The sequence below is a fragment of the Bombyx mandarina genome, chromosome 11 (genome assembly GCF_030267445.1).
Source record: "Bombyx mandarina strain Sakado chromosome 11, ASM3026744v2".
Taxonomy (NCBI): Eukaryota; Metazoa; Arthropoda; class Insecta; order Lepidoptera; family Bombycidae; genus Bombyx; species Bombyx mandarina.
Genome location: NC_143218.1, coordinates 9,260,408 through 9,277,253, shown reverse-complemented (window position 1 = coordinate 9,277,253; position 16,846 = coordinate 9,260,408). Strand labels below are relative to the sequence as shown.

The 16,846-nt window shown below is 37.0% G+C and overlaps 1 protein-coding gene across 15 annotated transcripts in view; it reads right to left on the bottom strand.

Moving 5' to 3' along the window:
- Positions 1-16,846, bottom strand: part of Svil (Supervillin) — a 211,211-nt gene that overhangs the window by 99,619 nt on the left and 94,746 nt on the right. For 6 of the 15 annotated variants that reach the window (XM_089730870.1, XM_028173249.2, XM_089730872.1 and 3 more), the window contains 5 exons: positions 6,118-8,494; positions 2,178-2,656; positions 1,432-1,701; positions 753-938; positions 189-524 (listed from right to left, as the gene is read on the bottom strand). In XM_089730870.1, coding sequence (XP_089586996.1) covers positions 189-524; positions 753-938; positions 1,432-1,701; positions 2,178-2,656; positions 6,118-8,494 — 3,648 coding nt within the window. The remainder of the gene's footprint in view (positions 1-188; positions 525-752; positions 939-1,431; positions 1,702-2,177; positions 2,657-6,117; positions 8,495-16,846) is intronic. The other 9 variants (XM_089730877.1, XM_089730878.1, XM_089730879.1 and 6 more) reach the window with 2 other exon arrangements.

Here is a 16,846-nt window from a genome sequence, read left to right as displayed (position 1 = left end):
TATTGCCTATCATTTATGTACAAAGCAGTTATTGTCGCTTAGTCACGTTTCCCTTTCAAGCGTCGATACATATATATATATATATACAATCGTAATACTGTATTAGTGCACATCCAACCAAAGCGCGTCTCGAGCCAAGCGCGAAACGACAACAAAAAACCCAAAATCATAAAAATACAAAATCAGACCTAAGCTCCTAAACTTTGCGTTCTCCCTCATGAGATATTCTAGGGACGTGTTCTTAGCGCTGGCCGAGCGGAACAGTTCCATTTTGAGTTGGAAGTCCGGATTACGCGGCACGTCCTCGTGGGTGAGCGACTTCGTCAGCCTCTCGTTCTGCTCCATGGCCTCCTGGATCTGGCTGGCCAGCACGGGCATGGTGCGCAGGCGCGAGGCCCGCGGCGGCCGGTCATCCCGGGGCCGCGGTAGGCCCGCCATCGGCGGCTTGTGCGTCAGCCTCGCGTTGAACATCTTCATTTTCTCCGACAGCGACATCTTGGCCGGATCGTCTTCGTCTAATTTAGCTGCCACCGGTGTTTTTGTGTGCGTATTTACATAACATTGTGTGCGTTTTGTGATTTAATAGTCCCGCATTTACACATAGTAGAGTCGAGGACATGCAAAAAAGAAAAGCCGACGATCATAAGACAGGAAGCGTATTCCCTATTTAACGCAAAGTACATGCTATCGAATATTCGTAAAAATAAAATAATAATATAAATCAACTAAACGAACGTGTAAATATTACTTACCATCTTCGTCTCTGTCTAGCACGTTTGCTGTGCTCTTAGAGTGAGCGAGCGAGACGGGTTTCGCGGGTGGTTCGCTTGTTTCATCCGAAGACGCAAACGATATAGGCTGAGTCTTAAATCTCTCCGCCACTGGGGGACCCTCCTTTAATTTGGAGCGACTGTGACGGATCAAAGGTTTCGGTGTTCCTGGAATTAAAAAAAAACAATATTTAGAGAAAGCGTGAAAGAAATGCATATAAAGTGTTTTAGTTTAAGACCGAATTATGAACAGCTGCCTGAGCCAGAATCCGAATAATAATACATAATTTCATAATAATGTGCTTAATTTGTTTTTGGATTATTTTACATTTACAATTACAATTACAAAATAATTAAATTAAAAAATTATAATAATAAAATTAAAAAAAATATTAAATTAATAAAATTAAATTATAACTTCTAAAAGTTCAATTGTTTTTTATTTATTTATTATTTTTTTTTTTTTTTTTATTTAGTCATCACTATCTAATTTCATATGCGTTACGAACAGTAGGCAACCCGCCCCCTTACCCCTGTCGCCCTCTAAGGCGCGGCCAACTAGTTCCGCGCGCACAATATTTTTAGTCACTAATGGTCAAATAACTGATAGTCAGTAGTAGTTAACGAGCTATGATTTAGAGTATTACGAAACTGTAATCACCTTTGGCCTGTTGTTGCAATTGTTGCCACATGCTGGCCCTTGCGACCACGCTGTTGCTCTTGACTAGCCCGAGGGCGAACCCGCCGTTGTCCTTCTCGTCGTCGCTGGGCGTGTCGGGGCTCCCGGCATCGTTCACCGTGGACTTCCTCTTTCGGTCCATCGTGACCAACCCGCGTTCGATGGACGACGACGACCACTCGTTGCTCGTACTACTGATTGTAGCTTGGTTGTCCTGAGCCTCCTGGCTTTCGATTAAGCCTAGTTCTTCACCTGGAATTTTCAAATAAACGATTCGATTGATTAAAACTATCATAGTAAGCTCGTTTTTCGCACGACATCTGTGATGCACAAAAAATGACACGATTTAATAACCGTACGATTGCACTCGAAACTTATTCAATGACACTTTGACAAAGAACACGTGCATTACATTGACCCAAATAATTGAGCCGAGAGACATCCACAAGGTTACGTCGTGTTTATTTTCAAAACCGACCTAATACGAATAGCGGCGCATTCGGGTAATTCTAAATTTACGAAACAGAACGTAAACAAACCACAAGTTAATGCAACTCCGGAGCTGACCGACTGCTCTTGGTGTTTGTTTTATGGCGGCACCAGATGCGTCTTCGATCGCACTAAATATGTCTAAACGCTGTTTTCGCATATTTCCATTGCACGCGTCATGTCCGATAAAAATAAGCCAACGGGGTGAACAAACTGACGAGATCAGAAAATATTCTCACCGGAATGAGGACCGGAGTCTCTAGATGATGCACGGTTGTAGACTCCGCTGTCACAGGAGACATTCAGACTCCAGTTGTCAGCTTCGGCTTGCTGTCTCTCGTCTTCGTCTAGCGCGCGACTGTCCTCGTCTAATGCGACTCGTACTTTGTTTACTTCTTGCTCTATTTCGTCCAAAGTCGACGATTTGCCCACAACGTTTTCCAAGTCTAGAAAATTGGCCTCACCGTAGCTGTCGTCCTTGGGACTGTCGTCGGACAAACAGTGCGGCGTCGTCGGCGACTTGAGACCGAACGAGCTGGCTCCGTACGGAGGCGAGTTTAACGTTTTGGCGAAGTCTGCGAATGGATCCGTTTCCGGTTCCCCCGAAAGGGGAAAGACGCCCCTGGACGAGGGAACAGCACCGGCCACGACGGGACGGCTCGGAAAACTACAGTCCGTTTCGCCGAACGCTTGAAAACTCTCTTGGCTCGGCTCCAAGCTGCGAAATGAGAAAAGAAACTTGTTAATGTTGTACACAGGCGTACATTAGAAAGAGACGGTTGCAGTTTCAGTTCGCCTCCGTAAATTCGGATGAATTATAGCGTGAGTGATTGGGATTGGCGTTGCCGACCTATCTTTTAGGAAGTTTGACACCATCGTCAATATTAACTAAATATAAATGTCTGAACTTGGTTGCCGCATTATCAATCTAAATAACAATATAAGAAAAACACACATGAGTTAACACATACTTGTTTGTTTCAAAGCTTAGCCTAAAACAACATCTTTTTTAATTGCTCAAAGTCAAAACCGAAGCGCGATTTCCACGATTACGCGGAAGACTTGTAATACGGCGTCAGTATTTTATGACCTAAGAAGTAGTGGGACTATTAGTCCATCGGTCACTGCAACCCACATAGATCTACGATGACTTCCTCATAGTGTATGATATCTTTGTCTAGGCCCAAGCTATACCTAAGCTAGACTTTTAAGCGGTATAATAACGCGGTTAAATATACCGTCGGAACCGGGAGCCTTGCGAGAACGTAGACATTTCTACTACGTGTTCAAGTAGTAGACTTCATGTTTTCCTCTCCAAGGATTGTGTATATTTTGCTGCTTAAGACACAGTATAATGCTGATGGGTTTCGTCCTACTCACAATACCTACAGAATAAATAAGCAACAAGGCATAACCTGTATATGTGCCATTAAGTAAGTTACAGTACCCGGTGGGGGCTCCCTAGTATACTAGCCATATGGTATAACATCGACATCTTGAGAATTATATTCACAATTGTTCCATACTTAAGAAACCTTATGAAAAAAATGAGTGAAACCTTTGCTCTACCCTGTGTGACCAGGCCACACAATTTCTTCACCTAATGATGAATAGTGACTTATTTATGGGCCAGTGAGCTGAAAGCCTTTTATGGTCTGATGGTATCATGTCAAACGTCTACCAAAACTCATAGATATGAAGACAGACCGCAAAAAACCGGATTTCAAGTTCCAATCAGCATTGAAAGATCGAGTAACATTTCATGAAGGAATGAAGAAGGCATGACCGCATCGCGGCCAAAAAACTATTTTTATTACGTAAATGTATTTTTTTCGTTCTTATGCATTAAATCGAAGACCGGGCGGCTCCAACTTAAAGTACAATGAAAAACGAGCATGATGTTTAAATATTGAAATTTTTTTCCAAAGAAAACCTGTTGTTAATTTATTTAACACAAGAACATCGCAACCTTTTGTCAGTGCGATGTTCATGAATAACCTCTTTATTCTAGCTCGTGACATCAACGTAATCGTTGCGCATATAAACAAACAAACGCGACAATAAAACAGATGCAGTAAATCATTAAGGACGCGACGCACAGCTGCCCGCACCAGATCGGGCCCTCATAAAACTCTGAGCGTGCTTTGGAGCACACTAGATCCAGAAATAATGCTTGACCCAGTAACGTTTGGAGCGATTATATCCGTCATCAGGACGCGGCTTCTACTTGCAACGCAGACAACTGATGTTGATCATTATACAATAAATGCAATTGACGAAAATAAATCCGTTACCAAAATAAAACATGATTTATATCATGTGCACGGGAGCGGTCTAGTGGTTTAGTTTTTGGTAAGTTCGTATACCATATTAAAATGTTTTGGAGCAAATATTCTATCTTCGATTTACTTTAGAGATGTGTGAATTGGCTAAAATACAGAACACTGAAAAGATCGAGCGGTTACTCATCGTTCGTTGACAATGTCATCAAACAAGGTTGAATTATGATAGAACATTTGTTACCAAGTACAGTCGAATGCAAATTGTTTAGTAAAAGTAGTTCTATCATTATCGACAGTTATATGTACTATTAAAAATATTCCGGAAAACTTCCGGACGGTTTTTATTCATTAACAAAATCCAAATGACAGTTATGAAAAAAATAACGAAAAATAAAAAGGAACGTGTCTTGAATCTGTAATTAACAATGTTGCTCTGCGTGACACGAATAAACGCCCCGATTATCCTTTCGAGTCGTTGAACGTTCGCACTCATGACCTACATCTTACTGTTCGTGAAACGTAACGGGATACTCACAGCTCCTTGAAAGGTCGCCAGTTCACAAAAAAACTTTCCATCGTAAATTCAATATTTACGAAACACTTTAAGTAAGATGCTGTCGAGACCCAGAACATCTGTGGACTGATATTATTCAAACGTTGAGGTGGAGCAAAAAGATGACGTCAGAAACACATTAACAAACTTCAAGAGCGAATTTCTGTACTAATTAGATAAGAACCGTCAGAAAACATTGATTCGAACAAGAATTAACGTTCCCAGGACACCGGGGTCCAGAATTGGGATGCGATTAACGGAAACTGACACGTCCTTTCTAATTTTAACCAGTTTGTAAATCAGAGAGTGCTTTACGCCCATTTTCGTTGTCGTCGAAATTATTCGGAATCAAAAGGAATAGTGAAAAGGCTTCCGATCAAAGAGACGTATTATTTCACGCAATGATTAAACCTTTGAGTGTCGAAATGGAATTTTTATACGGTATACTTGATCAATTGCTTTACGAAATGAACGAATATTTTCTCATATCTTCACAAACTCGTCTAATCAAATATATGCTGTGACAGCTTACGACGATTATTATTGTTTAAAATTTATTTCAAGCGCGTTTAGAAAACGTTAATTATAGAACAACTAAACTTAAACCGCGGCTTCACTCGTGGTAATGTGAAACTCGTGAAAATTATATATGACTCGGAAATAGCATCTACTTTTTTCTCGATAAAAAGTCCCATAGTAATTTTTTGTACCGACACAACGTACACGCCAAATTTCGATAAAGCAGTTAACATGTGAAAACGTGACAAACTCAATTTCGGCTTTATAATATTAGTACGGATAGAATGATATTCAAATCCGTTTAGAACAAAATATTAGGGAACCGGCTCACACAACGAACGCTCTTCAAAATAATGGCTACGGGCCAACGTTTGCCTCGGAGACCGGGTAGTAAACAGAGCTCAATCACCTCTGCTAAAGAAAAGGCATACAAATAACATCCGTCCAGCGGAAATAAAAAATAAATAAATGGCTCATAAACGCGACTCCCTGGTTACTTTATTGGTAGTGACAATCCTTCAAAATTCGGTTACATTAAACCAACTGTGCCGGTGGCTAATAACGTAACAACGTAACTGCACTATGAGTCATGTACATGAGCATTCCAGTGATGAAAAATAGAATTGTCGAAAGATGTTATTAGTTTAAAATTTTCTTTTGAAAAAAACAAACTACGGGTCACTGGATTCATTAAACGAAATACATTTTCAACAAACGTTTTTGTGTTCTTAGGTCCCTCTAAACTAGGTCGAAATTTTTTCTTAAACGACATTTTATGTTGTTTCAATTTCAATATTATCAAAACAAGCATTAATGATGACCTACCTGGATGTGATCAATCGCATTTCATCGACGGTGATGGGTTGTGTTTTGTATCGTTCTTTATCTCGTCCTTTACTTCTAGATGTTGATGGCAGATCTTTTGGAAATAAATCTTTAGTAAGAGCTTTTTCCATGCTCTTTATCCTCGATGCTATAGATGGAAATGTTTTTGGGTTTTTCTCATCTCCATCTTCGTTTCTCTGTTCACTAGACCAAGTTTCTGAACGAGCACTGTCACTACTTTCATCCACTTTTAATCTTCGATTGTTCAGTATGGATAGTAGTTCATCGTTAACATCACAAGCTAAACTTTTTGATCTAGGATTCGTTTTCGGTCGTTGGTTTCTCCGGCGAAGCACTGCACTTGGGTAGTTCTCCTCCGGATCGGGCGTAGGTAAAAGATTCAACACTCGGCGCGGTCCAGCCGCACACGAGTCGTTCGCGTCGCTACTAAAATTCGTCACACAAATATTCGCATCGTTGTCCGCGCAGAACGAAAGTCGTGGGCGTGGAGATTGGCTTCGTTCCCTTGTTAAACTGGAACCTCTCTGCTTTAAAATAGGTCTAACTGCTGCTTCACACTCTGATCCCGAATGGTCTGACGTCCGTGACCTGAGAAGTGATGGTCTTCGGGAGCTTCGGTCGTCTTCGCTCAAATCGAAACTAGAAGCATGTCCATCATCGCTGGATAATTTTTTTGAAGACTTCAAAATCGGTTTCTTCGGCAGGTCAAAGTCATGGTCATCTTCGGTAGATTTTTTTTTCAAAATAGGTCTAGGTGTGTCCCACCCTGTAATATCGACACATGGCCGTTCTTCAGAAAAGCTCTTTTTCTTTAATATAGGTCTTACGATTTCTTTATCGTCATCAATTATCTCTGCACCTCCTGCAGCTGCTAACAGAACGGCTTGAGCAATAGAGACGTGTGACGATGCTGTGCTACTGCTGGAACTTGAATTCGATTTTCGTTTTAAAATACTATGAGGTTCTGGAGAACTATGCGACATTTCATCATTAAGAGGGTCGTCTTCTCGGCTTGTTTTTCTTTTCAGTATGCCATGTATTTGCCCATCTGGTGATCGATTTCTAACTACATCTTCTAAAGACGACCTTCGATTTTTCAAAATTGGTTTGTTTGTCTCCAAGGTGCCATCATCAGCAAAAGAGACTTCCGGACTACATGACCGCCTTCTAGCAACTTGCGATTCATCCAGACTTCTCCGTTTCTTCAATATACCCTGTCTCTGTCTGTTTTCAGATCGGCCGTTAGATTCGACAACGCTTGGAGAAAAAGTAACCGGTGGAGATGCAATGGCATGATTAGAAATAGCGGAAGAAGTATTTTCTTCGTGAGCGGATTTCCGCTTTAAGATAGATACAGGCGTATGACTACTGGACGATGACGAATCAAGACGACGATTTTGACTAGTATCATTATTGAGATCAGAAAACATTGCACTTTGCTTTTCAAAGTCTATAAGTCTCTGAGCAGCCGTATCTATATCCTTCAACCTTTCTGTTACTCCTCTATTGTATATCGGTCTATCGTTGTGCAGACCATAATTAATAGGATGACTAATACTTAGTTGTTCTGGTTTCGATTTAAATAACGTGTCTAACTTTTGTTCTGACGAGTCTAGATTTAACTTAGCACTAGTCAAGTTATTCGACAATTTGTTAACCCTATCTAACGTTTGTTTAGTCAATGCGGCTAAACTATCCATTTCCTGCGAAAGTCTAGAATTACTTGCATGTGGTCTAACAGTTTCGTGAAGCGTGAACATTTTGGCAGTATCTTTATTTTTTTCTAATGCACATGTACCAAAGTTTTGTTTTGTTTCTGTTTGTAGAATGGCGTTTAACACTTTTGTCGGTGAATGATTTCTATCACCTTTGCTGTCTTTCGGAGAATTTTCTAAACTAGTCAGTCTTTTCTTTGAATAATGATATTTTTCACTAAGACTTTCACTATTTTTTTGAGCTTGATTTCTTCTATCGACACGTTTACTTTCTGTCTCACTCTTCGCTTTCTCGGGACTTTTGCGAACAGATCTACCTCTGTTGGATTCAAGAAATTTTGTTTCCGTTTTAGAAGTTAACTGTTTTGATAAGTCCTGTTTGATAGGCGACGTGGAAGTGCGGACAGATGTTTTCTTAGAAAGTGGTATATTGCTGGGTTTAATGTTTGTTTCGTTACTCCGACGCCTCTCGTGCGATTTATGGGAAGAAACGTTCGAATTAGCAGACTTTGAAAGGGTTGACTTAATACCAAAAGATATATTAAAAGCACTTTTCGTAGATTTGGAAGACGGTAATGAATTTTCAGTCTTGGAATGTGGCGCTTCGAGAGAACGTCGGTTTTTCGTTCTTGCGACGCTTCCTGAAACAAAATAAAATGAAATTAGCATTTCTAAAAATTTTGACTTTGTAACTAAACATTCAATCGTCTAAACGTTTGTTGTATTTTAAATAAAAATTACGGCTTTTCGCAAAAGTGGAAAAGGAAGTTAGACCTGTAATCTTTGAATTTGATTATACTTTAATTTAGTATTTGGAATACAAATTTGCTTTTTTTAAGCGAAATATTGTCTCTATAGCAACGATAACAATATAAGATTTTTCTTTCCATTTACATTAAGAAAAATTATGTGTGGTGTAATATTGTTAGCATATATTATTTCCAGACAAAGTCTAAAAAGATTTTTAAAAAAGATAAAAGATTTAGATCAATAAAACATTTTTCGATTCGATAATTGATTGATCATTTTACTAGATTTGTTGTTTATTAAAACGTGACAATATATGATACTATTTAACAAAACAAATGAGCTTGATAAATGACCTCAGTAAATAAATCCATACGCGTTCTTATATTATATACTGTAATGTAGAATGAATAGACGTCGAAAACAAAAAGAAATAAACGAACCATCAGAATGACAATGGAGCATCGAGTGATGTTATTATAATATTATTTTAGCTTATCTCGTCGCCCGGTCCATTAGCCGGGACACCTGACACCTACTTTTGCATATACCGAATATGACCTCGCGGATTAATTTACGTTAATGTGTGTACGTACAAACGTATAGGACGAAATTTATACTTATTAAATGAAAATAAGCAGTTAAAAAAATCGATATTCACAAGATCATGTTTTATTTCTCAGACTCACAAGTGCACATTATTATTATGTTACATTGTATATTTATATGTATATTTATAAATGTATATGTGCAAGGAATTTGCGTATTTATATTATGTATGTGTGTGTGTGTGTGTATATGTATATATTTCAGATGATTGGTACACCGCGTGAAATTCGTTTCCATATTATTCTTTTCCACCTGATGGTTGTCTGGAAGAGATCGCTCCTAGCAATAAGACCGCCAATTGTACTTTTTTGTATTTAATGTTTCGCATTGTTTTTGAAGTTATACTTCTTTAGGCGCGTTATGAAAAATTGATGAGTGTGAAATTTTACGATGCGCGCGCACCGTGACACAAAATTAACAGAATTAAGTTGCCCACTAAATCGCTCATTACAATACGACCGATGCAACTTGGCGAGTCTGAACATAGCCGCAGGTGAACTTTCCGAACCGTACCGAGAATTACCGAATTTATACGATGTCAAGAAAAGTGGTGTCCAATATGCGTGTTTGAGGATGTTGTTTAATCGATTTTTTTTTTTAATTGATTGAAATTTAAATTAAAAAAAAAGAAATAAATTTAATAAAAATAAAGTATAACAACTTCTTACGCGCGTACATAAGTACACGTACCCTTTTTTTTGTTGGTGTTTTAAATAAAAAAAAAGAAATAAATTTAATAAAAAGAAAGTATAACAACTTCGACATGGCGCGTACATAAGTACACGCACCCTTTTTTTTGTTGGTGTACAATAAAGAATACTCTCTCTCTATCTCTCACTGCACTGGCAACTTGATGAGAAACACTAACGGTTTGGTCGTACCAGCTTCCTGTCTGTTTGTGATACGAAACAATCATGAATTTCAGTTTGAATAGTTGACTAGGCGTCATTCAAATGAAATGGAAACCTCGACCTACGGCGCGGCGCCGCGGCGTCATGACGGACAGCAACATTGTTTGACACGTTTATAAGATCCGGTAGTCGATCAATGTGAAGTGAGAGAGGCCTTGTAAACGTTCATTAGTAAGATATAATCAACGATACACCATAGGATTTTCTTTGGCTTTCACGAGCTGCAAACGTAAATATCATATTTATAAATAATAGACAAGACGACTAAGAAAACTGCGACCTTTTTATTTTTTTTGCTTAGATGGGTGGACGAGCTCACAGTCCACCTGGTGTTAAGTGGTTACTGGAGCCCATAGACATCTACAACGTAAATGGACCACCCACCTTGAGATATAAGTTCTAAGTTGAGATATAAGTTCTAAGGTCTCAGTAAAGTTATAACGGCTAACAAGACGTCCTACCACCAGTAAAAAACTATTCGAAAAATCGAGAATATATTATTATATAATGAAAATCAATAATAACCATGCCGCTTACAAAGTTTTTCGTTAAAAAATAAATTTAAAAACTGTCATAGGACCGCTCAGATTTGCTTCTGGTGTTGCTAAGGTTCACGAGCCTCGATGACCACTCATTATCAGCTGAGTCGTATGCTCGTCTGCTTATTAAGGCATTCAAACAGCATCAATGATTCAATCATAAAATTTATTAGCCACGGACATAACAGAAATTATTTCTTAAGTAACTTGATTGATGTTTTAATATGAAGCGTTAATTAAGAGAATTAAAACTTTTCAAGTTCCGTGTGTTCTCAATTAATTATATTGTTAATTAACGAAAATTCACCCAAAAATGGAATTTTGGCAATGAATTCTTTAATAATGTGTTTATAAAATGATTACTGGAGTTTTACAAAAATGGCTCGATGTTCAGTGCGCTTAGTGTGAGTTTTTTAACGATCTCGATAACGTAAAAGTTAACTCAAATTTGTATGGAATTGGAACGTAGTTAGTCGTAGGCAAACGTTTCAACTCCATAAAATTTTTAGTTAACTTTTACGCTATCGAAATTGTTAAAAAACCCACACTAAGCACACAGGTCGAATTGTAAAAACGCAATACATCCAAAGTTGTCGTGGCTTAAAAGATAAGTCGCCCGGTGCAGTCGTATGTAGCGATGCGACTGTGCCGGTGTTCGAATCCCACAGGCAGGTACCAATTATTCTGATGAAATACGTACTTAATGCCCTATCATCCGTAAATATGCAAATTAAAATGTTGCTAAAGGCAATTTTTAACACAACATTTTTTTTAAAGTTCAGAGTTTTCTAATGCAAAAATAGCTTGAACTTATTTCTAATTTGCTTCCGCGTATTATTTTTTTGCTGTAGTCACCGTGGTTTGAACGTTAAGATGCCCCTCGGTATAATCTTATCAAGCGATGCGACTATAAATATGTTCAAATCCCCTAAATAGGTAAAAGTTTTTTAAAGAAACAAGAACGTAAAACGTGTTTACGTATGACTTTAATCTACAATGACTACAATTACACGATGCATTAAAAACGTAACTGGCAACATTTAAATTTGCGTAATTACTAGTGTAGTAATAACATCCTGTAAAGATCGCACTAGTAAGTGACACGATTCAGGTTATTTTGACCGTGAAGCTTCTAAGTGAGTTGCGGTATTCGCCTCATGATGCCTATGAGCTTCGGCTCCAGATGGACCATTAGCTCGTTCACCCATAATTGGATTAAATTTTAATATTTTTATTTATTAATGTCGCAAATATATAATTCGCGATCCTGGTATCAAGCGGTTACAAGAACTCTGCCATACTCTGACAAATTGCAATATAGCGGATTGATGTAAAACAATCCTCCAAACTGACTGACGAATTGCCGTCGTTCACTGAATCTATAGACATCGTAACGTTTCCATCACCCTGTTCAGACATGAGGTCGAAATCTCAAATGACAAATTGGAACACATGATTTCTCTGCGGCAAATCTCTACGGCAATAGACTGAATAAAAATAGTAGTCTGTTAAAGTTCACAATGCGCTTTATCACTATTAAAAGCTATGTGACACAGAATAGCAGATGTAAGTGAAATGTGATTCCGTCACGGGCCACCACTAATAGCCGTGAGTCCGATATGTTGAAATTAGAATTGATCGCGAAATTCGATTGCTACGATTAACGTCGCGAGTCGATGGACCGATTGTCATGAGTCGATGTTTATAAAAACCGAACTTACGCCACCAGACACGATGATTGACGTGCAAGTCAACCGATTTGAATAACAAAAACGTTTCGATTATTGTTTAATCGGAGGTCGAGATAATCATTAACTCGTAATTGTGCACCGATCGCTATCATTTCTATTATTTAAAAACGAATCATTCTCCGTCTATAATTAATTAGGAGCAATTCCATTTTCTAATAGTTTTTTTTTAATAATTTCTTTACCACGTTTACAAATACTGATGTAAGATTCTAGAGCTAAATTTAACTACAAAGCTGATAGGTACTTGTAATTCAGTGAGCAATCGCTTATAAAATTAAGGCTAAGATTAAGTTATACTTATAATTAAAATTGATGTAAAGTACCTACTAAGCGTATTTTAATTTTCTTTGAAATACAATATAATATTTAGAGAACCTATTTTCGTCAATCAGATAACGCTCGAATTCTGAAGTAGGTAATTAGAGATAAGTTTTCGAATAAGTTTTAAGATAAATTAGCCATCAAATGCCTCAAAGGACTAATTACCGTCCTTTTACTAGAATTGAGACAATTTTTGTTCGTTCCTCGTCTTTTTCAGTGCCTATGGCTGAAGAAAATGAGAGAATGACTGTTTGAAAACATAGCTTAGTTACCCAGGCTGATACCGCCAAACAAAAAAAAAGAAAAGGATTACTTTAATTTTGCATTATTTTCCATATTATTTTCGGAGGAGGAAATAAAAAATATAGCACCCTGTATATAATATGACTATGAGTCATTTTAGGGACGAAAAAATTATGTAGCAATGGCGTGTTATCGTTGAAATACTATTATTTGTGGAGCTAGAACCTAAATTACTTCAAAATTACACCCAAAAGGCCGAAAATGTGATATAAAAATGAGAATCATGTTACTAAAACTAATACATAAAAATTGCGGCAATTTTGTAATTTTACTAGTTCGGTCAAATGGTGAACCGTTTCTGTTGAAACTTTGTACTATCGTCAGATACTATAGGGAAGGTTTACTGTCGCAGACCATCAACATAGGATTAATAGCATATGTGAGCAGTTTAACCAACGTCTTTATTTCTTCGAAATAATTTGATCAGTGAACCCCGAAGCAAAGAGTGACGAGATTAAACAATTTATCATTATAAATATTAATAAGGTAAAGTTCTGTGAGCAATCTATGATTGTCTGTGCTAACAAATATGTCGCTAGTCCTTAGTTACGCTGTCAAGGTATAACGTTAATTTAAAATTATAAAATATATAGGTAGGTTAAACTGTTTCTAATTATTATATTAAAAACATTCTTATATTAAGCGATCTCCGGACAGATCTACCTATTATATACAGACACTAGATGATGACCGCTTTGTTCGTTTTTTTTTTGATAACGCCATCTTGTTGTGTCTTTAAAGCGGTTAGTTGCCCTCAATTAAGAAAAATAATATTATTATTCGCCAATAGATGTCGGGAAGAGTTGATTATTGAAAACACGAATAAAACAACATTTTCTGAAAATAACCGTAGCTAGATCGATTTATCGCCCCCGAAATCCCCTGTATACTAAATTTTATGAAAATCGTTGGAGTCGTTTCCGAGATTCAGATTATATATATACAAGAATTGCTCGTTTAAAGGTATAAGATTAGATAACAATGTAACGCAAAAAAACCCAGACCATCTGATAATTCTCAAGAGAAGTGAACTATCTGATTTACGAACATGTCATTGGCCCAAACAACCACAAGCGACGGAGGTGATTCAATAAGGGCGACGAGGTCACCAGCCCCTGCTCATTCGTTGAGACGCAGTTCATGTCAATGATCCTCTACGACGCCCAAACTAGATAGCTCAATTGAAGATTCATCATTAAAATGTATCTAAATTATCCATAAGTAACAAAAGGTGTACGCAAGTGAAACTATTCAATAGGATTTTAGTCGGTTTTCGTGTGTCCTAGACGTAATTTAAGCTGCTTTAGTAGATATTTTTTACGTATTTATGCAGATCGCATATCTACATATACAGTACAAAACGAGATATGACATGATGAGAGCCGAAAATTTCTGACATGACAACAATGTGAACTTTCAGTTGATTTCTTTAAAGGCAATTTAATGCAATTAAAAGTCTATTGACGCGCGAAATTGACTGTCTCACACAATCTCCAGTTACTGTACGAGCGTGAGTTAGTGTGGTTAGTGTTTATTTTATATAGGTGTGTGGCGGTAGCCATCACAGAACGCAAGATATTTGACAGATGCCTGAATCTCGCTTACGACATTTTCAAGATAAGCTTGCATATATACAAGTTCCAAGCAACAACATTTGAACCGTCGGTCTACCGAGCAATATCACCCACTCTGTGGAAGATCTTTCCTTTCATCGTTATATCTACAGGTGTATTGCATTGCGAACATTCTTAATAAATAACATTACTGAAATTATATTATAGTTTATTCATAGCCTCGGGTAACAACCGTTTTTATATCATATATTAAGTACCATATCTTACAAATTTCAATACTTATTAAATATAAAATGCAAAAGAAGCCACATAACATAATCGTAAGTCAAATAGGTCACGACCTACTTCTAAGTAAAATGCCGTGGAAAAAGTAATTGCACAATTAAAACCACCAGCACTTAGTGGTTCCACATGCTTGTACTCACATGACATATTAAATATAATGAATTAGAGTTTCCTACTAGTTCCTGCGATTCCACCGAACTTTTTGAATATGCGGTATTTGAAATCGAATGTCAGATCATATTCGTTACTAAATATGAAACAAAAGATCCATGTATTATCATATTTTAAGTAAATATAAATTTAAACACAAATGTTTGTTCTGAATCGGTCTGGTCTGGTATCGGTCTGGTGGCATTTCTTTATTAAGCTAGCTTAATTGATTATTGAATCCTAGACCTAAAATTAAACCCTTTCGAACCGGAGTCTTTTCGATGACTGATAAAACTAAATCTCTACTTGTATTTATATACTGTTTACATAAGAAGATGTATTATGCAATAAAGTTATGATAGATATGAAAGATATGACATATGTATATTGTAAAGCATAATATAACATTTACGCTTTTCCTTTAGGACGTGACCGGAGCGCGACCTCATAGAAGCATAATATTTGACACGGGAAAATTCCCAAAGGACCGCCGCGGACACTCCAGTCGAGATGGAGTTGACTTTGGCGTTCACTAAATAATATCGGCAATTTCCTTCTTCAGGTGCTGTTTTATTACGGTACTTAATAAATAGGTAAACCGTGACGTCAACGGTTAAAAAGGTGAAACACAATAATTCGTTAAAATTTCACTCTAGAAACAATTGTATGTTAAGTATAGTAAGCAAATTTTTTTCTTTTATCAGAGACAAGACAACCACTAAATATATTACGATGAAAATACAAAAAAAAAACTTTCGTCGTTTCGGCTGCTCGTGTATTCTGTTTCTTATCTCTTATTTACATATACTTCAACTAAGCTAACAAGTAACTACGTTACACTGAAAGAAAATACGGTAGGCTCGAGAACAGAAAGCATTCGTCGAAAAGTAGTAGGTGTAATTGAATTACTCAACGTACGAAACTCTATGAAAAAATATTAGAATAATCAATTCAGAAACACATGTAAACACGAGATAATATACATGATACATTTTGTTTTGGTAGACTTCTTTAATATGGTTACGAAATATTTACGTAAACCAATTCAATTTAGTGAAACTGTTATATGTTTTCTAAGAAAACTACCGTACACGTGCCCATTGTTGTAAACACAACAAACACTTTGTAATCGTAATCCTAAAACGCTGAAACATTCAATTACGCAGTTTAGAATTAGTTACTGTTTATGATTTGTATATTCAGTACCCAATGTAATGTTTAAAATGTACACTGAGGTAAATTTAAGCGCCATTGAGAAAAATTAAATCGAAAGCTTTTAGGACCACAAATAATATATTATTTGGAATTGAACAAATCGAGATTCCATCGCTTGCATAAAACAGCCAGACGGTTCGATAGTCTAGTCTAGTCTAGACTCTGAATCTGCAACTTACTTGCTTGCTGCCTTAAAGAACATTAAATTAGAGTTACTTTATTACATATTAGTGAAGTTCGAAATATTTATTTATATAATAAAACAACAAACAAGAAATCAGCCTGAGGAATTGCACACCCAACTTTTCTTGAAAGCGTGCATAAGCTAAAAATATAATTTTATTCGGGAAATCGGGAGCATCCATATTATCCGGGCAAAATGCCAAGCACCTGAAATTGGCCAATTACCCTGTCAGTATTACGTGCCGTAAATTATACTTCTATTAACTGCTAATATCTTAGTGATTTATCTGTTGATATTTTTCTATCGAAACAACGTTTATGAACACAATGAATATGAGTTATTATTGTTTGGTAACTGTTAATGTAAATCTGGCGTTTTTTTTTTACAATTTAAAGTGAAAAATG